Consider the following 27,929-nt stretch of genomic DNA (forward strand, 5'->3'; position numbering starts at 1 on the left):
GTGATGTCATCAGTGATATCACTCAAGCAACTGTGATGTCATAAGTGATGTCACTCGACCAGGTGGTTCAGTTGTGATGTCACCCGAGCAACTGTGATGTCATTATTGATAACTTTATCCATAAAGAATAAAAACGTTTTCTACTTTTTATGAGAAACCATGTGTATAATATACAAAATATATTTTAGTTTAGTCCTATAGTTAAGTTTAGTACAAAAACGTGAGTGAAAAGATTTATGATTTTAACAAAAATAGCCAGCATAATGCAAAATGTTCCTCAGTAGCAAAAACTTTTGGCAGATTATTTGCGCGTTTACAGTGTCAAACCTACTCAGTCCGTAGACTCCATATAATCCAGTACCTGGCCTGTAGACCTGCTCGCAATTTGGTGTTGGGGGAATTTCTCACTTGAACTCAGTCAATGGGTCCCTAAACATGAAAAATCACAGAGGTGCTTGTCCGCCACAGTGGCACGAATTTTGCTATGGCCAAATCAAATATGGCTGCCATCGGCCAGGATGAAAATCTAACTTTTTTGTTCTTGAGAGTATATACACATGTAATACCTCTATTTCAACTGATTGTGGTGAGTGGAATTCATTTCTGATATTGTTATGACCCTTGGGGGTCATTTTGACCTTTAAAGGTCATGGTCAAGGTCATTCTGCTATGCTGAAGCCCTTGGCCATAACTCGGCCGTTTGTAGCAGTAGAATCAGGAGTAAGAAGTCTAATTCAACTAATTCAGCTGCTGCATCCTGAAAACAAGCAAGCTACATTACTCGACATGCCGACTGCCCGAAGTGTATCTGCAAAGCGAGAATTCTTGATCAGTTTGATCCGCCATGGTGCATCAGCAGGAGACCCTCAGATATGGGCCGCCGTGCACACACTTGTCTCATCTGCTGAGGTGCCAATGATGCGTGTTGGCTTCCTCCCCGTCATACCAAGACCTATCACCGAGCGTGCTACCATCAGGCATTGCCTCACCAACTTTCAGAGTGTGCGCAGACAGATGAATCAAGCATCGATGGCGGTATGGTGCGATGAAGGCGTCTTCGCCCTGGCTGCAGATATTTACCTGCACGAGACAGAACAGTTTAGGGATCTGTTCCTCTGCTTGGGCCCTTTCCATTGGACCCGTGTTCTGCTCAGATGCCAGGGCAAACTGCTCCGAGGTTCTGGTCCGGATGACGCACTGATCGAGTGTGCCGTGTTTGGACCTGGTGTGATAGAGTCAGTGTTAAACGGGAGCCATTATGTCCGAGCTCTCAATGGAATGCTGATTGTGGAGGACGTGATCAGGTCACTCCAGTGGCAGATGTTCTGGCATCACAAGGACAAAGCTGCATATCCAGTGCTAGCGCAGGTTGAGACACTGCAAACTACGCTGGCTGCAAATGAACGTTGCCCAGAGAAGTTCGAGGCCCTGAATGGACAAGTGGAGAATTTAGTATGACTTTAGTATGACCTTCTCTACCATCGTTGGTACTTTTTAATGTTTATTTTTAATTTAGTTTTTAAATTAGAGTAAGCTATTTTTATTTATTTATGCTGTTTTTAAAAAAGCACTTTAGCATGTGCAATAATTTCCCTAAAGCACTTTATTTTTAATTTACTACCTTTATTGTCGGTTGTCAGTATTTCTCTTGAAATTGCACTATTTGTGGGCTAGATGCAATCGTCATTTCGTTTCTGCCGTACCTTTGTGTATTGCTTTAATGACAATAAAGCTGAACTTGAACTTGAAGATAAATCAGGACTTTCTGGAGTTTGAGAAGGAGTGCGAGGCCAAGTCAGAGCTCTGCCAATTATTTGGATTTTGGCTGCAGTTGGTGGCTGTCATCAAGAATGCTGTAGTCTCTGAGAGAGAAGGAAACTGGAATCTTCTCATGGCTACTGTCGAGGATTCTATGCCGATCTTCGCAGAATGTGACTGCATAAACTACCTGCGTCATGGCTCATGGTACCTTGAACAAATCAAGGTGCTGGAGTTCACACATCCTGAGCTCTACCGGCGCTTCTCTATGGGCCAGTGGGTTGTTCAGGATCACCCAGGCTGGTTCTGCGCTGTAGGAGGCGACATGAATGTCGAGCAGACCATCCAGCGAGTGTCAAAGGGTCCTGGAGGTCACTATGTGGTGCATGGGAGCCACACGCCGAGCCAATGCTGTAGCAGAGTTCGAGCTCTTGTTCCATGAGATTGGGTCAATTACCAATGTTCTCAACCTTCTCACCAACTGTCTCAAGAATGGTGAGCATGTCTACCGCTCATACAGGCGGGAGAGGTTAGTCGAGAAGACCAAGAAAATGAGCACAACCATACCAAAGAGGAAGCTGCATCAGTTCAACGAGCAACCACAGAAGACACCAGCAACCATTCTGAAGGAGCAGAAGGAACTCACATCCAAGGAAATGGCAGAGGCACATAGGAGCATGGATATTGCTAAGGAGAGGGGCATGAACCTCAGGCAGATACTTACTCACGATGTGCTCTCAGCGTCTCCACTGTTTGATGGTGGCCTTCCAGCTCATGTCAACAAGTCAAAACTCATTGGTGAGATTGAGCCTGGACTTGACCTCACCAAATGGAGTCAGAAGTCTACTCTTGCCACTCATGTTGTGGTAGACTTCATGTCTAAGATGCGGCAGATGCCACTAGCACGATTCCCTACTCTAGGTGCTGTCATCAACGCCATCATCGCCTCAGCATTATGCCTCTGCCAAGAGTCAGAGTTCATCCAACTCATACTTGATTCCTACATTGAGATGTCTCTAAAGGAAGGGGAGCGCATGCGGCGTGCAGACTCAACAACAGGCATCGACATCATTGGCATGAACCGAGACACACCCATCCCTCAGCAACTTGACAAGTTCTGGGCGTCTGAGGAGAACAAGCGGAATCTCCAGCTGCTAGTTTGGGATATGGTGTGCAATCGAGCCTGTGGCAATGCTACCATCACCGTCAGCTCTGTTGTCTCTGATGATGAGGTGCTTCCAGCAAAAGGGGCTGGTGGTCAAGAGTTCCCGGACCTGTTGAACTGGATCGAGGAGGCTGATGCCAGGCTGGTGGTGCATGTGGAGTGGGCTGTTCGTGTGAAACAGTGCAAGAGAGTTGTCATAGTCTCCAATGATACAGACACCTTTGCATTACTGCTACACTACACCCCATACTTCCATGCACTGGGGATGAAGGAGATCTGGCAGCAGTATGGCACTGGTGAGAAACGGCGCATGCTTCCACTGCATCAAGCGGTTTCTCAACTTGGAGCACAACTAGCCAAGACAGTGATCAAGGCACACATATTGACCGCAGATGATTGTATGAGTACTTGGTACTTGGTACGTGTCTGGGCAGGAGCCAGGTCAACTACAACTGCTGACACGTTTGACCACCTCAGGGTAGAAATCTATAACAGTGGCAGTGCTGGAATAGATGCTCTCCCTCCTACAAGCAGTGTGATCAGAGGCCACATCAAACGAGGAGCCTTTCTGGTCCATAGTGCATGCCAACTGCTTGCGACAGCCGCCGAACATGAGGCAAGACTAAAACCAATGGAACATGGCTGGGAGGAGCACTTTGGTACACTACTGCCGTCAAAATGTCTGAAGCCCTTACCACCGAGTCTGCTCACAACATGCAAGTGTGCAGGCAAGTGTGACACTCGACACTGTGGCTGCTGTTCTGCTGGAGTTCTGTGCAGCATATTCTGCCATGGAAAAAAGGATAATTCATCCTGTAAAAACATATCTCAATAACTTGCATGCACACAATCATAAGGGTGCCCTTTGAGTAAAATTGTTATTTGATTTTGTGTTATGATTTCATTTGCATATCACATTTATTCACCCATTAAAATAAACATGATTGTTCAGAAGACAATTGAGTTATTAAAAAGTGACATTGGCTTTGGACAAGGACAAGAGGACCCCTAATGGTCAAAACAATATCAGAAATGAATTATAAATGTGAGAATTAGTTGAATTAGACTTCTTACTCCTGATTCTACTGCTACAAACGGCCGAGTTATGGCCAAGGGCTTCAGCATAGCAGAATGACCTTGACCATGACCTTTAAAGGTCAAAATGACCCCCAAGGGTCATAACAATATCAGAAATGAATTCCACTCACCACAATCAGTTGAAATAGAGGTATTACATGTGTATATACTCTCAAGAACAAAAAAGTTAGATTTTCATCCTGGCCGATGGCAGCCATATTTGATTTGGCCATAGCAAAATTCGTGCCACTGTGGCGGACAAGCACCTCTGTGATTTTTCATGTTTAGGGACCCATTGACTGAGTTCAAGTGAGAAATTCCCCCAACACCAAATTGCGAGCAGGTCTACAGGCCAGGTACTGGATTAATACCATCGGTGGTCCATACTAGAACTGTAAATTTGCATAATGGGTCCCCTCATTGCTGTGACTCACATTTGATAGGTTACGTTTGATAACTCGTTGATTCCTGTAGTAACAGGACACTTTGTTGTGGAAGTTGTTTTGCCTTCTTTACGAAGGCACTGCTCCATCTTACTGAACAAAATGATCTTTGGTCCGCACCTCCCTGTCGATTGGACAGACGGACAGCTCATCAGCGCAGGGCTGTGCCTGCTTCCCTCACTCTGCTGCTGAGCCCAGTGGTCGTGCTAGCAGCAGTATCATATCATTTCTCTCCAGAAGACGTGGGTTGTACAGAAACATATCAGGTCAGTATTAACGTTAGCTCACTCCACTGCACTTGGTTGGTCTTTTGCCGCCAGTAACGGAGGCGAGATTAATATACGTTACTTGAGTTTACTGTTTGTTAAGATAGCTGTTTGGTAGCTAGCTAGCCTCGATCGATGCGAGACTGAAGGCTGTCTCGCGCCCAGGCTAGATAGGTAGCTAGCCAGCCAGCCCTTCAGTCCAGGTTCTATCCACACCGGTTCGCCTGGGCCTCGCTGCTAACGTTAGCCATCACGTCTATTTATTATCCTGATGACATAGGGATTTATTTAAAGCACGATATATGACATTCTTGATAGTGGATTCATTGTCTGTTGTTGTAACAACACCGCGCGTCACCTTGCTTGGTTCTTTACAGGTGATATATCTGTAAGGCACAATTTGTTATGTCGGTTTTCAACTTGTAGCAATGGCAGTGTGCCCTACCGGAGCCTAGGTGACATTGTGCAGACTTTTGGACTTGTGGAATTTGCTACCTAGTCTCTAGTCAGGCGTGGTGTGTATGAACTTGTGGATTATATAAAACATGATGCTGTCTAACCAGAAATGTAAATCAGTAAGGTGGGTAACATTGCTTGAAGCTTTCCTGTCTCAGCCTCTGCACCAGATGTGCCACCTCATCGACTGCTCTACTCCGTTAACTTAACACTCACAGTGCCGCCCGCCCCGCAGGCTGGTTAACTAGGACCAGACCCAAAGACCGTTTACTAATCCGTGTGCAGACAAATTAGCAATTTCACAGAATGTCACTGAAGCAGCCAGTGCGATACAACACTGGAGTGTGTCTACATCAAACCTAGCTAGCCTTCAGACGCAGGCGGAACTGATTGAACTGCGTCTGAGGGCTATATCAAACCGTTTTATTGGCTAGCCTTAAATTGGCCTTAAATTACTTCTACTTGCACCTTTTCTGTAAAGAGAAAGCAGTTGAGCTTGTTTGGCCTGATATGGCTTAACATAACTTTTTAGGGTGGGTTGTGACTTTATAAAGCAGAAACGCCCTTTGACCTAGGCCCCTAAATGTGTTTTTCATTATCCTGGTGTATATCTTACTATTTCAGGTCTCATGTGGCTGGATTGTGGAACTTGGCGTAGCAAGTCAGACCAGACCTCCTGCTGTAGCTGTAAAGAGCCAGGACTATGCAATGTGGAACTGAACAGTTGATGTATATAAATGTAGATAAAATGCCCTGTAGAACTGGAGGGTTGTTCAGGTGAATCTGTAGACAGAGCATCCTGCCTTTTGTCTTTCTGCCTTGCTAATACCATTTTAGTGTTTTTATACATCTTCCTTTGCTAGCAGTGGGCTACAAAATTACCCCAGCAGATGTTTCCTCCAAGGAAGAGCACAGCACACTTTGGCCTTGTGTGATGATCGTGACAAAAACAAGACTGTGAGTTAAGTCAGAAAAGACACACTGAAGCCTACTGGCATATGTGAACACTGAACAGTGATGCAATACCCATCTGGTAACAAATACTTAGTTATGAACTGGGTGGTGAATTCAAGTTGTACGATTTCTAGTGTTAGGCTGTTAGTAAATTTAGCTTACGTCTGTATCAAGTGGTTTTGCACTACGTTTGTCAGCAAGATGTGCCTTGTACTACAATATGGCGGGTCTAAGCACTCACTGTCTTCTGGACAATCAGCTGACTCAAACGTGTTTCTGTAGGCATTCATGTGCAGAATGATTTTCTTTGGTTCTGTACAGTGAGTTTGCACAGCATGCTTTTATGGAGGTCAGTGAAAATCTGGGTGCATAAACTTCTGTCTTTAGTCACTCACTGCACATGGAAGTTGATTCTGTGTGATTTGAGAAGTCTGCTGAATCTCAATCCTCTTTTACAGGACATGCCCACTTCCTGTTTTGGTGAAAGTCCATTTGTTTGTTTGATTTAGATCCGAAAATAAAAAAAATAACACCATACGCCAGACTACAATGGATTTGGTATAGCTTAACACTGAACTAAGCTTAGCATAGTTTAGCATAGTGTGAGGCGCATTTGGGTTTGTAATGTACAACAGTGAATTACTTTCCCCAAACCTGTGCAAAACATTGACACATTTTGGCCTTCCTAGTTACAGATTAGAGGGTCAGCGGCAAAAGCTTAGTGTGACTGCTGTGGGGAATGTCTCCAGGCAGCGTAATCATTTTCCACTGACTACACCAGCTCGCCAATCGCAGCTGACATGTGCTCTTGACCATCATTCCCCTGAGACATTTGTAGTAAGACTCTGTGGTTTTGAAAAAACGTCTTTCCGGTGCTTAAAGTTATTCTTAGAGTAGACCTATGAAAAAAAAAAAAAAAACTATGGCCCCAACAATGTTTATGATTTGTAGAAACATTTGCTGGGATTTAAGACAACCATATGGGGTCAGTCGGACAAGAGTGTGAAGAAAGCCATTTCATTTTCTGAGGCTTCAGTAGTTTTTTGAATAGAAACATTTTTAATTTGAAAGATTAAGGCGGTCACACATCTCTCTTTCTACCGTGGCTTTATTTTCTACCATGAAGGCATGATCGAGTTGAATGCTTTCTTTAGAGGGCTTGAGCTTGTAGCGTCCTCTTGACCCCGAGGGCACCAATCAGTATCATTGAGAGGCACAGCGGGGAGAACACTGGAACACTGGATGCAAACTAGGTCAGTGCCTGCCTGCCTGCCTGCCGATGACCACCCTTCATTCTCTGCTCAGAAATATCTTTGAGGGTGTGTGAGACGTCACGTGAGAGTCTGCCGCCTTGGTTGTTTTGGTTAACCTGGTTCTCAGGTCTTTGTAGGAATGGAAAGTATGTTTCTGTGATGCTGTTGAACAAGTTCCATGTTATATTTCTGTCCTAATGTGTTGAGTCCAGCTTTCTTGACTGTCTTGGTCAGTAGTTCAGAACTAATTAAACACTACCTCAAAAAAGGTTTTTTTCAGGTCCTTTTTTCAGAGTCTGAAGTCTGGAAGTAGTGCTTGGGTTCGTCAGGGGAAAAGTGAATGGGGTTTTAGAATGGGGGATTTCACTTAAATGCATCAAATAAGGTCTGTGGTTAACAAAAGTTTATGGGAGTGCGAATTTGGGTTCAGCAGGATAATCTTCACAAACGTGAATAACTTTTATGACTTTTGGAACGTAAATGTTTTTTTTTTTAACATGATTTTTTTAGAAAACGCTTCAGAAGGCATAACAGTGATTAACGTCCGTGAAGATTATCCTGCTGAATCAAAATTTGCATTCCCATAAACTTTTGTTAACCACAGACCTTATTTGATGCATTTAAGTGAAATCCCCATTCTAAAACCCCATAGACTTTTCCCCCCGACGAACCAACATGGCGGCGATTTCTGGTTAAGCCTACAAAAATACGTCATCCCTGCGGTACTCTCTAACATGGAAGGTTGCATGATATGCTAATATATAGGCCTGCATAGCCTGTTATTGCTGACATTACCTCACCTTAGAGGACATTTTAAGGATTTAGGACATTCAAGAAGTATTCACCCTGTTGTTTTACCTTAAATTAACTAACTATTACTACAGAGTATCATACTATTACTATTCTACTCTTTGTTTAATATCAGATGCTTTGAGGTTATAACACGGTTTTCATTTTTGTAGCATGTTTGTCTAGACTTTCCAGTCCCTTCAGAATAACTAGACTACATGCAGTAGATTAGATTGTGTGTGGGCAACCTCCAGTGGTAAGGTGGAAACTCGATATAGCATTGGACGTGGTGTCCTAGCCTTTATGCACCTGTTCTACAGAGTTCCTGCTGCTGTGTTGCAACCCTGTACTGAAATTGGCTACAGAGGCTATAGATATCTGTAGACTGGCTGAACTCAACTGAAATTGAAGGCTTGTCATAACTTGTCATTTTTGCTCTGATAGAATTTGATTGAAGGAGTGTTAAACTGAGCATTTTTGGACACGGACGGACCCAAGAAAAACATTGTCGCTTAGTGAGTCAGTCTATTGTCAGCCTGCCAACAACAGAGAGACCACATGTAAACAGTGCATTCGGCTAATCAGTCTCAGTTAATCTGGCAAACAGGATAATCTCGTGGTGGTGGTGGTGGTCGCGCTCCTGCAGTAATCTCATTTTAGAACTGAACTGGCTACTTCATTTTCTAGTCTAGACTAGAGTAATAGATTAAGATTGTGATACGATTATGGCTGTAGTGTGTCATAATATTTGTATTGTGATCAAGATGAGAGGATTGATGAGGATGAGAGCTATTCAGAACTTTATGATTGCAGTAATGGAGACTGCGTATATCAACTGGCCTTTGACAGGGTATTTTTAGGTCTGACTGCAACGTGGTGCAACGTGCTGCGAGGCTTGTTGTCATAACAGAAACAAAATGCATCCACTGACCCAGCAGCAAAAACAAAGTCATTCTGTGATGACAGCAATGCCTTAAAGGCACACATCTGATTCTGTACTTGCCATTTATTAGTTGATTCTAAATGAATATTAGTGTATTTTTGCCAAATGCCAATGCCACGGTGGTACCACATTGGAATTTGAGCCAGAAATAAGTGAGCAAAATTGTAACATTTGGCTATCTTAATTTGATTTTCACCAGGTTATTTAGATGGAAAACTTAGAGTCCTGTAGTGATAATTGGGGGAAAAAGAAAAAGGTGTTATACATGATCATCTGCCAATCATAGTTTATTTTGTTGTGTTGCTGTTACTTAATTCATCATTATTACCCCCTCTAGACAGAATTCTTTAACACAAATGCACATTCTGGGATTTTGTTGAATTGTTCTTCAATTTCTAGTGTACAGTAACTGTGAAAACCTTTAAAATAACCATAACTATCTATGAAAGGCTAATATTGATTGTTATCATCACACCAATTGTAGAAAAGGCCCTCTCATACCAACTGAGACCATACACTTTGGAACACCCCCGGGCCGGATTCGAACCGGTGACCTAATGAGCTGATGTCATGGACTGGACCACCGTCATCGGTGATGTCACTCAACTGTGAGGTCATCAATGATGTCACTGCAACTGTGAGGTCATTGATGATGTCGTCATAAGTGATGTATGTCATAAGTGTGCGATGTCATCATCAGTGAGTGATGTCATACATGCCGAGATATAAATAAGCGATGTTGTTCGAGGGTTGCGAGGGTAGGTGACGTATCGAGGGTTGCGAGGGTCGGTGACGTATCGGACTGAAAACGGATATTGCCTGAGATGAAAGAGGGTTAAGAGGCGGGCCATAGCGTGTCAACAATGTGATTTGACAGTTCTGGGCACTGGAGTTGGTGTTGGCCAATCCGGACGTTGGAGCGTCGACTAGCCGCGGTAAATACAATATTCCTGGAATGCGAGTTTAACAAACCAGTTACATGTCCTATGTATTCTACATCAAGTGAAGACATTACCGTTTGCTTTATTTTGTATGTTACATACTTATTGGCCAAGTTATTAGTTAGTTTATGGGCTAGAAATTCTGCCAGGTTACAGGCAGTAAGCGGCCATTTTGCCTGCAGAATTTTTTCCTCGAAATGAAGATTGATTGACAGCTGCCATGTAGTGATATGAATGGTTGAAATTGGGTAGACATTTGATAGTACTGTACTTCGTTACGTCAGCATACTGTAGATTACAGTTATGAATGAAATCCTGAAAAATTAACTTCAGCTCGTTTTTAAGACAAAGTACAAAGTACCGCTGCCTGCCTTACCTTAGCCGGATTGCCCCAAATAAAAGCTTAGACAACTCTGTGATTCTGATCGATCACCTGCGGCGGGTTCCAATTCAAATAATCCAGCACATAATAAGTAGAAGCTACAACGTCCTTACACCAATATTGGTCGGGCTCAAAATACGTATCCTATGATCACCATCAGTAGCCTACTTGAGTGCACTGTAAAATAGATTTGGATGAAACCTAAATCAAGTTAAACTCAACTGCACACAGTCAAATAGCCTAATTTCTTTATTTTTCTCTCTACAGGGTTTTTTCTCAAGCACCATTTTTTTTCTCCCTCCTCCCTTTTCCATTTTTTCTTTTCTTTTCTTTTTTTGTTCAATTGATTTTGGTGCGGCGGAAAACAACTTTGCCATCACAAAGCTGCGCCCAGTCGTGTTGATGGTCTGGGGTCAGTCTGCACCCGCTGCTGGACACGAGCCTCGTGGATGTAACCGATCACAGGAAGAAACATGAGCACAGCCAAAACCAGTGGGATAAAAATGCCCAGTAAGATAGCCAGAGCACCAGCGACGGCAGCCCCCAAGACTGTGCCGACTAGTGCTGGTAAGAATGCTCCACAGCTCCCTCCTCAACCTCTGATTCCCAAGAGCTACTACAGTGTTTGTTTGCCCTTGCGTTTTTCTTTCTACCAGTGGTTTGTGGGGATGGAAAAGTATAGTTTTTGGACCCAGGATGGATTATTATTTTATTCATAGTAAGGGGTGTACCAATTCAGGGCAGATACTATACCTGTACCATGCTAGTACTTACTGTAGGTTGCACTCGCTCCTGTGCTGCCGCTGGACCCAGGGGTGCATCATGGATTTCAACCGTTTTAAAATAGCAACTCAAATAAAAAATTGCCTAATAGACGGTTTTCACTGAATTGTCAGTCCTGCCCTATTGTATTAGCAAACACTGCAACAGGAAGTGAGCTGGGGTTCGATTTAGAATGTACTGTATATGTTGTCGAGTTAAAACCGTCTATATATTTGGTCAGTTTGGTTATGTAATGATGAGAGAATGATTATCTTGTTAGAAAATGCGTTCCTCTTTGCGAACAAGCATTCAGAATGCAAACATCACAGTTTGGGCTAATGATGTAGCAACATCAACTCTGTCTCATTCTGTGGACACGTTCACGCCGGTGCTTCATATTAAAGTACATCACTCCAAAAAAATAAATCTGAAATCTTAAGTGACGGCATCAAAACGCACTGGCAGGCATCGGGCCAGTAACTTTGAAAACCGCTGTTCAAATGGCCAGTGGAAAATTGGCCTCATTGTCCCTAAGGTAATAGTATTCCTCTTCCAATACCTGTCACGGTTTAAAAATGCAGATTTGTTTGGTATACTTACATCATACTTACATCCTCATCATCTTGATAAAGCCAGATGATGACTTTTCAATTTAGGCCTGTAGTAGCTGCTTTTAGGCCTGTAGTAGCTGTAGTAGCTGCTTTTAGGCCTGTAGTAGCTGCTTTTAGGCCTTTAGTAGCTGTTGAGAAAAGAGAGAAAGTGTAGGAGAAAACCTCTGGCTTTGATTTGAGCACTTTGCTTAGGTTTGCAGTAAGCAAAGCAGCCTCATTCGTCTGGATTTGCTGAGTGCGATGGCATTTAGTAGATCTAGGCATCGCAGCATTTACACCACTCTTGCCAAAATGGATGATTTGTATAGGAATATAATATGCTGCCTAAGCCAGCTTTGGGAACATTCAGTGGTGTTGTGAGTTTGGTTTCAAATCGGTGACCAATGGAGGTCACGGAGAACCGCCATGACCAATAATATTGATAAAGATTTGAACAGTTATGACGGAGAACTTGTCACCTGGACGAATGATTAACAAACCGCGCCCCTTTTCACACACTTTCTTTTTTCAGCTGCAGCTAAAGGAACTGCGGCCGACCAATCTGCAGCAGGCGCCAGTGGAGGAGAAGCCCAGGATGCCGGGGAGAGCTTCGAGCTCGGGGAGCGAGTTTGGGTTAACGGGAATAAGCCGGGCGTCGTCCAGTTCTTAGGGGAGGCGCAGTTTGCTCCGGGACAGTGGGCCGGGATCGTTCTGGATGAGCCCATTGGGAAGAATGACGGTTCGGTGGCTGGGGTGCGCTACTTCCAGTGCGACGCCTTGCGAGGGATATTTACCCGTCCGTCCAAGTTGTCGCGCACAGAGGGCGAGGCGAACGGAACGCAGACGGCACCGCCCTCCCGCGCCGCTTCGCCCACTCCTTCCGTCGGCAGCGTTGCCTCACACACACCCTCTACGAAAGCAGCGGCTCCCTCAACCACCTCGGTGGCCAAGAAGGCCGCGCCCGCCGCAGCCGCTGCACCCGCTACACCAGCTACACCAGCTACACCAGCTTCCAACCTGGCACGCACAAACAGCGAATCTATCTCCAACCTCTCGGAGACGGGATCAGTCAAAAAAGGGGAAAGGGAACTGAAGATGGGTGACCGCGTATTGGTAAAGTGGATATTTATCAATCTCTTTTTGTAAAGCTTGTTGGTTCTTGGCACTGAAGTGAAAGTACTGTATATTCTGAGAGCTGCGGAATGACAGGTGTTACAGCACTGTTGGTCAATATGATGCTTCTGTTCATTTACAGGACCCCTTGAGCAAGGCACTGATTACCCCCCCCCCCCCCCCTCCCCAGCGGGTCAACGACCACTCCACTGCCCTTGCATTATGTTACCTCTCATGAATATATATATATATATATATATATATATATATATATATATATATATATATATATATATATATATATATAGTAGTCTGTAGAGGTATAATATGGTTTTGCCTGGGAAGGGTCTGCAAAAAGATAATTTCTTGGTATAAGGCCAAAGATTGCTCAATGTGTAAAGACCTCCCCACACTATTCCAAGGAAGAGATGGAAAGCTGTAAATCCACACTTTGCCTCTTAGGTGGCAATATCACCATAAGTATAAACGTATAAGCCAGTGCCTGGTCAGAGTCACACGACTCACTCCCCTAATCTCTCAGGAATGTACACATGAAACATGACCTTCCATTCCGTTTCACCCACATGCACTTTCCTAGCTAATAGAAATAGCTATACTTACACCGTCCAGTGCACTCATTGTGTGTGCGGAGTCCTTCATTCAAACTGATGAGTCCTTCCTTCCTCCTGGCAGTCCTCTTTTTTTCCCTCCCTTCCTCCCTCCTCAGCAGGAGGCTGGCTAGCTTCTTATGCAAAGAGGAAGTGTGTGGGTCGCACAGGAAATATTCTCACTAAGACCAAATTTAGACCTGCATCTGTGTGTTTCAATGACTGAAAGAAAAAACATGTTCGATTTGACATGCTGGCAGTTTGAACATACTCCTTGAAATCAAAGTGCTTGATTTTCAACACAATCTGGGGTTTCATCTACACACAATCACTCATGTCAACCAAACATCTTTTAATACCTGAAATGAAACTATCCCGTTGTCATATTTATTGTCCCCTGGCCGTCTCACACACAAGACACGGAGTGGACAGCGGAGTGGCCCGGAGCTAGATTGACTGAACATGGGCTCCAAAATGAAAAGGGGTGTTTTTCTGTTCAGTGCCGCTCCTCTCCACTCCGCGTCATGAGGGTGACCATGAGTCTCAGCGCTCTGAAAGTGCATGAATTTGACTGTAAAGAAAAATGCTGTAGCTAGAAGGTCCTGGGTTCGATTCCCACCTGGGACACTGTGGGTGCTGAAGGAGTGCGTGCCCACCGCCCGGTTGGGGACGTCAAAAGGGCCTTTCTGTGTGGAGTTTGCATGTTCTCCCCGTGCCTCCCAGGGGTTTCCTTCATATAGGAACCCCTTCACCAAAACATGCAATATCCTGGTCGCTGAAGTGATGCCTCCTCTGGTTGTTAGGGGCGCCTGTTCGGAGGGAGGGGAATTCGTTGGAATAGCGTGATCCTCCCACGTGCTATGTCCTACCAGTGAAGCTTCCCCTGTCAGGTGAAAAGAAGTGGCTGGCTACTGCCCATGTCTCGGAGGAAGCATGGAGCCAGTTTCGGCTCTCCCCAGATCGGCAGAGGGTGGAGCAGCAACCAGGATAAATAAATTAAAATTAGCACTAACGGGGGATAAAAATGGGATTAAAAAAAAAAAAAAAAAAAAAAACTGTACGAACCCTGTACATGAGTCTGTTGCTTTGATGGAATTATCTCACTCAGACATTTATTATTACCATGCAAAGCTGATTACTCTCTCTGATCTCTTACACTGGCTAAGTGTTTTGTTTTCTTTCACAGGTTGGTGGTACAAAGGCAGGAGTGGTACGTTTCCTTGGAGAAACCGATTTTGCCAAAGGCGAGTGGTGCGGTGTGGAATTGGACGAGCCCTTAGGAAAGAATGACGGGGCGGTGGCAGGCACAAGGTACACAAGCTGCTGTGATTTTAAAGCATTAAAGGAGAATTTCGTTTTTTTTTTACCTGCAGCCCTCTCCTCACATTAATTATGTTCTGACGACTCACCCAGTGATCTCCGCAGCGTTTTTGTCCGTCCTAGGCGTTGTTGTGATCGAAATAGTGTGCAAGCCAGTCCTAGAATGTAGCTCCGTGGGGGCCAAGTGGCAGCGTGTTTTCCTCCATCTAAATAGACAGTTTTATTCCCGTTTTCGGATCCCTAAAGAACCAGCAGACTGCTATTCCCCCCCGGGCTCTTTACAGAGGTAAAGAGCGCCAAGCGGTAGTTGTTACAGGCATGCCAGGAATCCCAGGCATCCCATTTCCGCCTGTCGGGTCAGTGAGACTTTCCTGACGAGAGTTGTGTCTCACTGACCCGACAGGCAAAAATGGGATGCCTGCAACCACCAGTGAAAAGAGCCCGGGGGGAGAATTGCAGTCTGATCGTTCGACGATATGCGTCGAAAACGGGAATAAAACTGTCTATTTAGATGGAGGAAAACACGCTGCCACTTGGCCCCCACGGAGCTACATTCTAGGACTGGCTTGCACACTATTTCGATCACAACAACGCCTAGGACGGACAAAAACGCTGCGGAGATCACTGGGTGAGTCGTCAGATCATAATTAATGTGAGGAGAGGGGTCCAGGTTAAAAAAAACAACGAAATTCTCCTTTAAGCAAAATGCTGATTGTCAACCGCATGAATATTATGGATTCCGTCAGTATTAACTGTATTCGATCATGTCTTGTCTTTCCAGATATTTTCAGTGCCAACCCAAGTATGGCTTGTTTGCTCCAGTCCACAAGGTCACACGCATCGGCTTCCCTTCCACCACGCCAGCCAAAGCAAAGGCAGCATCTCGGAAAGTAGTGACCACGCCGTCGGGCCTGAAGCGCAGCCCCAGTGCCTCCTCCATCAGCACCATGAGCTCCGTGGCATCGTCTGTCAGCGCCAAGCCCAGCCGCACAGGCCTGGTGAGGCATTGGACAGAGCAGCGACACAATTATGGGAATTAGCTCAAATATCACATTTAATGTCAGCAGTGGAAGGTTGCTCTAATATGCGTCTTAATATGTCTGTCTCCACAGCTAACTGAGACCTCTTCGCGGTATAATCGCAAGATTTCGGGCACCACCGCCCTGCAGGAGGCGCTGAAGGAGAAGCAGCAGCACATTGAGCAGCTGCTGGCTGAGAGGGACATGGAGAGGGCAGAGGTTGCAAAGGCCACCAGCCATGTAGGCGAGGTGGAGCAAGAACTTAGCCTACTGAGGGACGATCAGGAGCAGGTCAGCTCACCCGGCAGCATACATCTGGTTGATTATCACCCTCTGCATGAACCCCCTCCCATCTGCTGTTAATATTCACCTACTGTTAATTAGAATGACAATGCCGTGTTTCCTTTACATTCAGTTAGCCACATCTGGCCTTATTATTAGGCAGACCAAAAAACAGTTACATTTGTAATTATAGCACAATTGTTTTAAAAGCCTGTTATAAAGCTGGTTAAAAATGTTGTCTTTATTGTATAATAATCCCCCCCCACCCCTATGTTTTCTTATGTTTTTGGTGAAGATGGAGGCCAAGATGGATCAGTTACGTGCCTTGGTAGAGGCTGCAGACAAAGACAAAGTAGAGCTGCTGAATCAGCTGGAGGAAGAAAAGCGGTAAGGTTTCCCAGAGGTACGGCAAGCCAGGAACAGGGAAATGGCAGTGGTTCGGCCATGACAGTATAGACCGTTTCACCGGAATTCTGTTGCTAGGAAACAATTTGGACTGGTTAATTTGTTTCCTGTCAGCTATTGTATTAACAAACACTGCAACAGGAAGTAAGCTAGGGTCACTTTAGAATGTTGATGTTGTGAAAGGAAAACCTTTCTCTTTGAAGTTGAAACGGACGGTCTATAATATATATAATATAGTGGTCCCCAACCACCGGGCCGCAAGCCTGGTCCAAAAATATATATATATATATATATATATATATTTTTTTTTATAAACATAGGCTATAATATTATAGGCTGTGTGTGGTAGTTAAAACATAGTTTCAAGTTGATGTTTATTTATGTTTGTAGTTGAAACAAAAACATAAATACTGTAGGCTACATACAGTACAACACAAAAGGCTGTTATCTACCCTTTGTCGCCACCCGGTGAGTAAATATATGTAACTAAAACCAACCGGACAACCGGTCTGCGACTTTTTTTCCCATGCATCTACCGGTCCTTGGCACAAAAAAGGTTGGGAACCCCTGGTCTATATTATCAGGATATGTTTGTTTAATCCCATGGTCAATCTGTTGAGCAGAACATGGTAGCTAAATTAAGAACAAATGCTGGTGTGTTTGGTACAGTTTTATAAAGTCACAGAGAACAAATGAACCCTGTCCTTGATTATTGCAGTTTAGAGATTTCCCAGTTGTCTTCAAGTATCTCTGTTTTAATAGGAAAGTGGAGGACCTTCAGTTCCGTGTAGAAGAAGCTTGCATTACCAAAGGAGACCTGGAGGTAAATGCACAACACAGATATAGTATACACAAGTGCTTTTTGATTGAATCTAATTTGGAAAAACTTGATGGTGGATCTCAATATGTTTTTAATCACTTTTAAGAAAATAATTTCACCTGCAAATCAGACAGTACTTCGTTTTTAAATCAAAACTTTGGCAAGGATGAATCGTTTTCTTGACAGGTTTAGGCTCAACATTTGTGCTGCCAATTTAGATTTTAAATGCTATTAGATAGGGAGCAGCAAATGCCCCAATCAGACTGCATTTCAGGACTGCAAAGTCACGACATCATTGACATCAAAGTGATTTAGCTTCTTTGTATACATTAGTTTGGCTTCCTTGGCACCATTTCGTTGTGATCTAAGCCTGCATTAGACAGATTGATTTCCTAGTCATTGTGCCACAGTTCAGTATGCACTGAGGATGAGTATTTCTTGCATTATCTGCAGTTTGTGAGCAATAGAGCCTGCTACCCTAGCCGCAGTCTTGTTAGACGGGTTTGTATGGATTAGGGATGCACCGATATGAAAATTTTGCCCGATACCTGATATTAACATTGCTGTTATGGCCGATAACCGATATTTACCGATGTCGATATGATCTGTATAAAAACACATTTCTATCATAATGAAATTTTGTACGTACTGAAAAACACATGCAAACAGTGTGAATTTGAAAAAGTAATACATTTCTTTATTTCCAAACATTGGAAACGCCCATAAATCATAGATTTACCTCATTGTTTCCTCTCAATGTGAAAATTTTGGCTGATACCGAGAACCGATATTAACATTGTAACATCGGACCGATGCCGATATGTTAAAAAAGGACTAACATCGGCCGATATATCGTGCATCCCTAGTATGGATGGATTGATTCTATCTTAGTACTGCATAAATTGAAACTGCCCGTCTGCACTCCATGGTACTGAAAGGCTCTGGTATTGATGACAAGGCAAGTCTGTGCCAAAACTATGAATAAAAAGCCTGCACCCGATATCCATGCGCTCACAAAACCTCATTATTAATACTGTCCCACTCGAGGGGTTATTGGACTATTGTATTGTATCACGGTAGGCTGTAATGACTTATAAGGTCTTTGTATCAGATGAGTCATGTTCTCGTCCCAAATGTGACGGTATTGGAGCCAAGTGGACTTGTATCCGTGTTCATGTCTGATGCAAGGATTTGTTATTTACTCCACAGTGCTACACCAAACAGGGGACCATCTCAATTACCCTGAGGAAATCCAAGCGCAAAATAGATCTTTAAAAATGAGTCCTACAGGGTTAGAATACCCCTTTATCTTCCTTTTGTATACTAACAGTTTATTTCTTACTCACAGCTATGGGTATATTAAAAACATGCATGCAGCTTGAAATATTGCAACAGAAAACCAGCGTGACCGAGGCCAACGCAGTAAATGCTTTGTTGACTTTGAAGCTGTTGAAGGTGTACTAATGTTGTGCTGTAACCCTCAGTGATGTGATGTTGCTTCTCCTTCCTTCTCCTCCTCTTGTCTTTCACGTCGGTCCAGTGCTTAGCCTAGCATGGAGCCACTGGAGATGTTCCCCTGCCCGCCCCACTGTCCCGTCACAGCCCCAGAGTTCAAAGTTCAAACTCCCCACCGCAGTTAAAGGAGAATAGCACTTCATTTAAGAATTCGGATGGTATTCCTCCACCTGATAGTCTATTCAAAATGAAGAGCTAAAACTCTTAATTTGTGATGTCAGGCTGCACTACAGTCTGAAGCCACTCCTTAGACAGTGGAGACAGATTTTTGCAGGTGCAAACAGTGTCTAAACTTTAACGTCCAAATACTAGCGCCCGAACCAGAAAATATACACTGATTCCTAGAAATGGATGCTTTTATACCGTCATGATTACCTACATTTTGTCTAAAAAAAAATCCATTTTGATGTTGTGCATCAGTGAGGCCATTTACACCTGGCATTAACATGCGTTTTCTGCCATCAGATTGCAATCAGATTGTATTTTATCACTTCAGCCTGATTCCATTTACACCTGGCACTAACATGCGTTTTGGGTGAACAGATTGCAATCCGATTGCTCTCCAGCTCGAACGTCATCACGCGCGCGCTCCCTGAATGTGTGCATGCATGTTTGCATACATGCACAGGGAAATAGAGGTTATTGTTAAGCTCAAATGCACAGTGAACGTCCCCTTCACCTGGACAAAACGATGGCCGATCACGCAGCACTGCATCTATTTCTTTATCTGTTTATTGACAATGACACTGGGTCCGAGACACACACACACACATACATACGTTTTCCGTGCATGTCATTGGCTGTAACCACCTGTGTTGCGTTCAGGTAACATCCTAAATTACACTGTTATACAATTGAGAGCATAATTTCTCTTTCATATGAAAGGAAAATGAGGGGGAAAGGGTTCGAACCCTTTCTCCCTCATTTTCCGCTCCTTTTCCAAAGGAGAAGTGTTGATATAAAAGAGAAATTATGCTCTCAATTGTATAACATTGTAATTTAGGATGTTACCTGAAAGCAACACAGGTGGTTACAGCCGTGGCAAAACCTCCGCAGCAAAACTTTGAAGCAACGCTACGATTGTTGTGCAAAAGCGGAGCGGGGAAGAGATAGATTATTTTTAGCCGGTCCATGGTGACAGGCTGCCTGTGTGTGTGCGCATCTGGCACAGCGGCGAGATGAGGGCACACACCGGTGCGGTGCTGCCGGGGAATTGCGTTCACGTGTGCGCGCCGTCACCGACTTCCGAAGATTATGTATTTCCGTATGGTAGTTGCTGAATGCGTTTTGAGAGGACGCATTGCATTTACACTTGTGTTAAATGTTGTCATAATGCGTCCCTGACCACCTCCGGAGGTGGTTTGGCCGATCAGATTGCAATCCTTCTTCAATGCGTTTTGGGGGTGTTTACACCTGTACTTTCAAGTGATAAAATACAATCGGATTGCAATCTGATGGCAGAAAACGCATGTTAATGCCAGGTGTAAATGGCCTCACGTAACCGTTCTGGTGTGGGTTTGTGGTTATGGAAGATAATAGTGAATGTTGATCTGGCATAGGCCTTAAGAAGAACACATTTAAAATGTGAAACTCTGGGATATTCCCCTTTTTTGTCCAATGGACCTAAACGTAAACATACTGCACTTAGTAACATGTAAGACTAGGGGGCGCTAAATTGTGCAGGGAATTGCATATTCACAGTACACGGGGTCAGGAAGTCAACTGGGACCCCTTCCAATTTCTGAGCCCCATATTCCTCTGTTACTGATTGATTTCTGTTAAGTTGTTCACAAGTGCTGCACACGGTGCTCTGATCATCCTTATACTTACATGACACAGTATGGAATTTGGCCTTATCACATATAAAGAGAGAAAGCAAGATTGGTTAACCTTTTAAACGGATATGAATACTGAGCTTTATTGATCACAGAGGGCAAATTGGGTCAACGAGGTTCAAATGGAGCAAAGAGAGGACGATTGATCCTCATTGAATTTCTATTGACTAATCACTTATGGCAATGCTACTATGTCACTACATCAGTTATACATCCGTGTACTGTGGTGACCTCATGTAGCAGACGAAGGAGGGGGGAAAAGGGAGGGGGAAAAATAACCAGCACTGCTTTCTCTTCATGTATGCGGTGAAGTCAGTTTTATTGTTTATACTTGCTGGCTTGACACACATTCTCAAATTTTCTCTGTATCCGTAACAATCTAATCTGTGCTTTGTTCACGAGGTGTCATTTTTTGCATGGTTACTTCTAAACCGCATCCATAAACATAAGCATCTTGCATATCCATAACACATGCCATTTTATTTTGCTGCTTGTCTTGTGTTTCCCACCACTCGTTCACAGTATTCCCCGATGTACAGCTGTTCATGGCAGAGCCTGAACGTTCTGCATTGGGGGTATCTTCTCACCCCACACATCAGTCACCTCCACTCCCCCCCCCCCCCCCCCCCCCCCCCCCCCCCCCCCCCCCCCCCCCCCACCACACACACACACACACACACACACCACCATCATCATCACCACCACCACCAGCAGAACCCCTCTGTCCTCTCTCCCTCCCTCTCTGTCTGCATTGGGCTGGCATGTGATGGTGGCACCGGTGTGTTCTCTTCCTCTCCCCCTTGTTTACTAACAGACGCAGACCAGACTGGAGCATGCCCACATTAAGGAGCTTGAGCAGAGCCTGCTCTTTGAAAAGACCAAAGCTGAGAAACTCCAAAGAGAGTTAGAAGACACTAGGGTAATGGACTCTGCTCTGCCATGTGCTGCGCTGGGGCCGGGGGATAGTGGCAGATGTAAATTTTGGCCAGAGGTTCACAGAGGTGGCAAGGAAGTAACTGGAGCTTTGCTTCCTACAGGCTTGTGGGGAACGCGCAAATGCATTTGTACGCTTCATAGGAGAAAAACTAATGTTATTGCTCTTGTCGTAAACCGATAAATTAAAATTAAACCAATAACAAATAGTAGTTGCACTTGAATGGGCAAATCATGCATATAATTTGGTTTGCAGCTTAGCTTCATCATTTGCAGCGCCATCCACAGATTGATTCTCTAACTGTATTACTCCTTTAGCGATATTAACTCCCCTTACATTTATATTGGTGTCGCCATTGTGGTAGATGCCACCTAAGGGCCTTTTTATATCATGAAATATTGATTTCTTTGCTAATGACAAGAAGACAAAACGAAACGCGTATATATTTCGGCTGTCTTGAGTGACATCTCTCCCACCCTGCCTGTACCCACACTCTGGCTGTGCTGCTGTCTCTGCCTAACCAGACAGACGAGCTTCTCCCGTGTCCCCAGCTAATCATTTTCTTGGTTATGCCTTTGTTCTACTTCCCTCAGCCTTCCCCGCTTCCAAATGTCCTGCTTATTTGGGATCCCTGCCTCTTGCTAGTCTTAATCCTGCTCCACCTCCCGGACTGTGCTTCATCGTGTTCCCCCAGTGTATCACAGCCATAAAGGGGTATCAATAGAAATATAGCTCGGATTTCTATTCATCAGGTTCAAGCCCATAGTTTCTACGGGGTTTGTTTTGACAGCTGTTTCCCAAGTGTAAACCAAGCCAATAAATATTAGGTTATGGAAAGAAAAAAGAAAAAGATGCTGAGGCTCTTGGGAACTTAAGTTCAGAACTTAAGTTAATAGTCAGATGGGTAGCTAGAGTATGATAAAAATAATGGAAGCACCAGTGTAAATGCGTGGGATTCTATTTATGCAGTCTTCTTAGCCCACACCTCTCCTAAATGCAATGATTGAGTGTAATAACAGTTGTGCAAACGCTCCAAAAACTCCCATAGATGCATTCACTGTGCATTTCCATTATTTTGACCGTACCCTATATATCCACAAGAGGTCAGTATAATACTTTGTATTGGATCAACAGTATGCCTGTCCTCTTCCATCAATTTTGAAAGGGCCATACCTGTGTTGTTGCATGTTTTAGCCCATTTACTACAATTCATGTATACTTTACATTGCTACCGACCATTTTCCAAAGCATAGCATACCATACTTTTTCAGATGTCTGAATGCGTTTTTCCTACCTTCCAGGCAGACATTTTGTTTCCATTCATTTCAGAATGGTAATCAAGTTGCACAGACTTGAAATTTGCTTGAGAGAGGTAATTCATCACAGTGAACATCCCACCTGGTTTTATTTTTGTCAAAGCTGCTTTATCATTGCATGATACTTTGATGGTCATTTGATAAGTCTATACATTGTCTGGAGTGTTCATATGCTAGCCAAACAGAATATCGAAAATAGTCCCGGAAGAAGAGATTTTAAATTCAAACGTCCGTGACTTCTAAAGCCGGGCAAATGTTAGCCGACGCAACAGCGAGTTTAAGGTAGCTTTATCACCTTAACAAATAAAATAAAAAAGAGAGAGGGAGAAATTAACTAAATATTCAAAAGTTAAGGAAAAGTATGGTATGCTTTGAAAAATAGTCTGTAATGTAAGGTATGCATATGTGCAGTGTAGTAAATGGGCTAAAACATGCAATAACATCCACATTTATTTTCATACTGGAGGGATTAATGGAGTTTGGCTATTAGTTCCATCATTATTCCATTAAAATTTACCCAGTCAAATCTCAAATTGTTCAGTAATGATCAACCTTTAATAAAGGCTCTTATTACGCTTGTTTGGAAGCACACACTGAATCGGTGTGTCAGATTGTGACATGTTTGAACCTAAGATTTCTGCTTTTTAAGGTTGCTACTGTCTCAGAAAGATCCCGCATTATGGACCTGGAGAGGGACCTCTCTCTGCGAACCAGAGAGGTGTCTGACCTGCGGCTGCGTCTCGAGTCCCAGCAAGGCTCTGAGGGACCAGACTCCACTCTATCTCCCCTTCTGGAGGAGATCAACTCTCTGAGGGATCAGCTGGCCTCTCAGGAAGCCAAGCATCAGGAGGAGCTGGTGAAGTCCAAAGAGAAACGGGAAGCTCAAGAAAAGACCCGCAGTGAGGCTGCTGCCCAGCTTCAGGCTACGTCAGTTAGGCTCTCTGGTGACAATGAGCAGTTGCAGATACGCCTCAGCCAGGCCGAGAAGGAGAACGCAGACGTTATTGAACTGTGGCGTTCCAAGCTAGAATCTGTCCTTGCCTCTCACCAGCAAGCCATGGAGGAGCTGAAGCTGTCCTTCAGCAAAGGTGCCGGTGCCCAGACGACGGAGCTCGTGGAGACCAAGAGCACCCTGGAGAGGCTGAAGGTGGAGCACAAGTTGGCTCTGGAGGAGGCTGGAGCCAGACATGGTGCCAGCACCACAGCTTGGACTAAGGAGTCGGGGGCACTGAGAGCACAGCTGTTGTCTCTGACTGAGGAGAAGGAGCGGCTGGAGGAGTCCCTACGGACCAGTGTCGAAAGAGCCGAGGAGCAGCACCTCGTGGAGATGGAGGATGTGTTGGGAAAGCTGCATGCTGCTGAAATAAGTGTGAAGGAGCTTGAGGAGAAAGAGGCGACGTTTGTTCAACAGGCCCAGGACAAGGACAGAGAAACCAAAGAGCAGATGACCGCAATGGAGGCTCTACGCTCCAAGGAAGCTGAAGGTGACCAAGAGCTGGATACCCTAAAGACTCGTCTACAGGAGGTCCTGAGCCAGGCGAAGGCACAGGACGGCAAGGTGGGTGCTGCTTATTCCCTTCCTGTCAATTATAATACTCTATTTTAGCGGGGGGGGGTTTTAGCATGGCTTATCTCGGACAATCAGTGCGGTTTTGCTTACAGTACTTTACTACTTTACTTTAGTATATTGCTATGCCGTTGGTTTTTCATGTTTTTCTATTCCCTCCCTGTTCATGGTATTTTCACCTGATGCGTGCCGTAGGTCAGTGAGTTGAGCTCACTGTTGGAGGGCCGACAGCAGGATCTCCTCTCCTTACAGAAGAGTCTGACCACCATACAGCAGGAGAAGGACTCCGTGGAGCAGGAGCTCAGAGGCCTGGTGAGGCTTATGGCTTTTTTTTTCTTTTTTTTTTTTGTAAGTGGGTGCCTCCTTAGGTTTAGGAATACAGTCACTGGTCTTTATCAAGTTTTTCTTTGGCTGTAAGCCTATAGGTGAATGACAGTAAATGCAGAGCGCCGTCTCTTATAGTGTCACACCTGTTGGTGTCTGGTGAAAAACAACCAAATTAATTCTAAACGCAACTTTTGAAATGCTGAACAAATCTTGAAATAGAAATGCTGCCTGAACAACCCTCTTGACTTGCTCATCAGAATAAACATCCAAATCCAAAGTCATCAAAAATACTTTCTCACTTAGTGGCCTTTGGCTTTCCATTTGCAGACAGACAATCCTGACTATTGTAAATGGAAGTAGAGTAAAAGGTTTTGCAGTATCAGCGTTTGATAAGGGTGGTTAGGCTGTCTGGACTGCCGGCCTTAATGGGTAGATGTAATGACGTGAAAGCACCTACAGTACTGCATAGAGAGAGCCTAGACTAGAGGATGGGGCCTAAAATTGAGCCCTGTATTTCTTTTGATGTGCACTCTTGTAAATTGTATCTGATACAGAAGACCCTAACATACAAAAAGGAGATACTACAGTTTTGTTTTTTGTGTTTTTATCACAGAAACAAAAGTTGTCTGAAAGCACAGAGGAGCAGACTAAATCAGCGCAAACTATGCAAGGTAAATGAAATCTGCACTCGTTCAGCCAGCCAACTGTTAAGTCTTGTGATGATGTTATTATTCCCTCCTAGTTCACAGTGATGCTTTTGACCATTTTCTGTTGATGGAGGCTTCTGAGATCTTAAAATTGACTTTTTTTCCCCTTGGCAGAAATGCTGGAGAAGCTCGGTAAGAAGGAAGAGCAGTGCACATCCCTTAATACCGAAACAGAGTCTCTTAGAAGTCAAGTTGCAGGTGAGAACATCAGCACTGTCTGCAAACATTTGTATGTTAAATGTTTGTCATGGGGCGTCCGAGTAGTGTAGTGGTAGATTCCCTGCCTACCAACAGGTTGCAGGTTCGTGCCCCGTGTTACCTATAGGCACGATTGGCTGTGTCTGCGGGTGGGAAGCCGGATTGAGGGTGTGTGTCCTCGTCGCTGCGCTAGCGCCCCCTCTGGTCGCTCAGAGCGCCTGGTCGTGGCGGAAGGTAACTGGTAGGAATAGCGTGATTGTCCCACGTGCTACATCGTGCCGGTGAAGCTCCCCGCTGTTGGGTGAAAAGAAGCGGCTGGCAACTGTGCATATGTCGGAGGAAGCATGATGCTAGTCTACGGCTCTCCCCACATCGGCAGAGGGGGTGGAGCAGTGACCGGTGCAGCAGGGGTAAATTGGCCAAGTACAATTGGGGAGAAAAATGGGGGTAACATTTGTTTGTTTGTCATAAGGTTAAGTGCTGTAGTATCATAAATATGTGTGTAAAAGTAATTGTGGTGATAATAACTACAATCACAAAGCAAAATAATATTTAACATTTTGGCATGTTTTTTTCTTTGACTTTACTTGGTCATAACAAAATTCTCATCTTTACTCAGGGCTAGAGAGGAAGATGAAGGCTGGAGATGAAAAGCTTGAGCAGCTTACCAAGGCCAAGAGCAAGCTGGAGAGTGATATTTCAGACATGATGAAGTCATCTGGTGATAGTTCAGTACAGCTGACCAAAATGAATGAAGACCTCACACAGAAAGAAAGGTAACATGATGTATTTTTTTACTTTGTACCCCTGCGAAGATTGTATTTGTTGTCATGCATCCAAAGGTTGGAATCAGTTCCATGCCTGCAGTGGCACATTTGTAAAAAAAAAAAAAAAACATATTGTCTGTCCTACATTCAGGAGGCTTGAGGAGTTACAAAATCAACTGGCAGAAGAGAAGGAAAGGGGAGCACACTTAAATGAACAGCTCCGACAGGAACTGTCCCACAAAGACCAGGAGCTGAAAGAGACAAGAGATGCACATCAGTCTCAAACAAGTGGCCTTCAGGAGAAGATTGTTAACTTGGTAAGTTAGCAACTATTGCTTTTTCCCATGTTTGTTTGCATGCAGCTGGGAAACATTGCTGATGTGTTCATTCTATCAGTTATGGAAACGTACTTGTGATTGATCTCTTTGACATAATGTAGGGCACAAATAAATGTGTTTAGGAGAATCATTCGTCTAAGGGATTAGTCCGATACAGTAAGTGTCAAGACAGTCGAATATAAAACTAATGGTTTACTACGCATTGGAATGCATGTATTTTCCATGCATTTCAATATCAAAATATTTCTAGCATTAAATGTATCCTTCAGTCACTGCCCACCTCTAAACAAGTAGATGATTATTGTTGTGTGTTATTGTCTTGTTAATTTCCTGTTGTCCAGGAGAAGAATGTGCAACAAGGTGAGACCTTGGGGAAGGAGCTGAAGGCTTCACAGGAGATGGCCCTCTCTCAGGCTTCTGAGCTGCATGTGAAGGAGCTCGAGGAGCTGCAGGGTCGGGCTGACAAGTTGAAGCAGGAGCTTGGCTCCTCCAGGGATAAAGCCCAGGAGCTGGAGAAGGTGGTGTCTGAGCTGCAGCCATACAAGGAACAGGTCCAGGTGAGCACCGACCCACAGAGTTGGACACTGGTCTTTTGAATCACAATGTTTTAAATGTAGTGTTAGTATCTTACAAATTTTACCACTGTAGGTTCTTGATGAAAAAGTAATGACACAACAACACTTGAAACAATTTACAATTTACCATTTGGCTTTTATCCAAAGTGCGATGTACACATGAGATTTGAATACAACACACGCAAGGTTCTATTCAGACAAACAATCAGAGTAAGTGCCATAAAGCTAGGTTCTGGTCCAACAGGACATGAGCGCTGCTACGAGGCAATGCATAGAGGCAGATAAGGCAGTGCTATGAGACGACTCACGACCCACGTGTGCGGAGGCAGATTTAAAAAAATCCTGTTGCACAGTCCATCAGGTGAGAAAGTGTTCACTAAAGAGTTGGGTCTTTAGCCTTTTCTTAAAGATCGAGAGGGACTCTGTGGATTGAATGGAGTTTGGTAACTCATTTCACCACCGAGGAACCACAGAAGAGAAGTCTGGCTAGTGGCTAGATATGGT

The 27,929-nt window shown here is 44.2% G+C and overlaps 1 protein-coding gene across 4 annotated transcripts in view; it reads left to right on the forward strand.

Moving 5' to 3' along the window:
* Positions 1–4,633: 4,633 nt before the first annotated feature.
* Positions 4,634–27,929, forward strand: part of clip1a (CAP-GLY domain containing linker protein 1a) — a 35,729-nt gene continuing 12,433 nt past the window's right edge. For 2 of the 4 annotated variants that reach the window (XM_083644788.1, XM_083644791.1), the window contains exons 1-16: positions 4,634–4,709; positions 10,695–10,994; positions 12,312–12,892; positions 14,687–14,811; positions 15,602–15,818; positions 15,933–16,130; positions 16,417–16,508; positions 17,289–17,349; positions 21,511–21,615; positions 23,596–24,504; positions 24,709–24,825; positions 25,454–25,511; positions 25,662–25,745; positions 26,365–26,521; positions 26,664–26,829; positions 27,192–27,407. In XM_083644788.1, coding sequence (XP_083500914.1) covers positions 10,901–10,994; positions 12,312–12,892; positions 14,687–14,811; positions 15,602–15,818; positions 15,933–16,130; positions 16,417–16,508; positions 17,289–17,349; positions 21,511–21,615; positions 23,596–24,504; positions 24,709–24,825; positions 25,454–25,511; positions 25,662–25,745; positions 26,365–26,521; positions 26,664–26,829; positions 27,192–27,407 — 3,180 coding nt within the window. In that variant the 5' untranslated portion in view covers positions 4,634–4,709; positions 10,695–10,900. The remainder of the gene's footprint in view (positions 4,710–10,694; positions 10,995–12,311; positions 12,893–14,686; positions 14,812–15,601; positions 15,819–15,932; positions 16,131–16,416; positions 16,509–17,288; positions 17,350–21,510; positions 21,616–23,595; positions 24,505–24,708; positions 24,826–25,453; positions 25,512–25,661; positions 25,746–26,364; positions 26,522–26,663; positions 26,830–27,191; positions 27,408–27,929) is intronic. The other 2 variants (XM_083644789.1, XM_083644790.1) reach the window with 2 other exon arrangements.

This window comes from Poromitra crassiceps, assembly GCF_964638095.1.
Source record: "Poromitra crassiceps genome assembly, chromosome: 10".
Classification (NCBI taxonomy): domain Eukaryota; kingdom Metazoa; phylum Chordata; class Actinopteri; order Beryciformes; family Melamphaidae; genus Poromitra; species Poromitra crassiceps.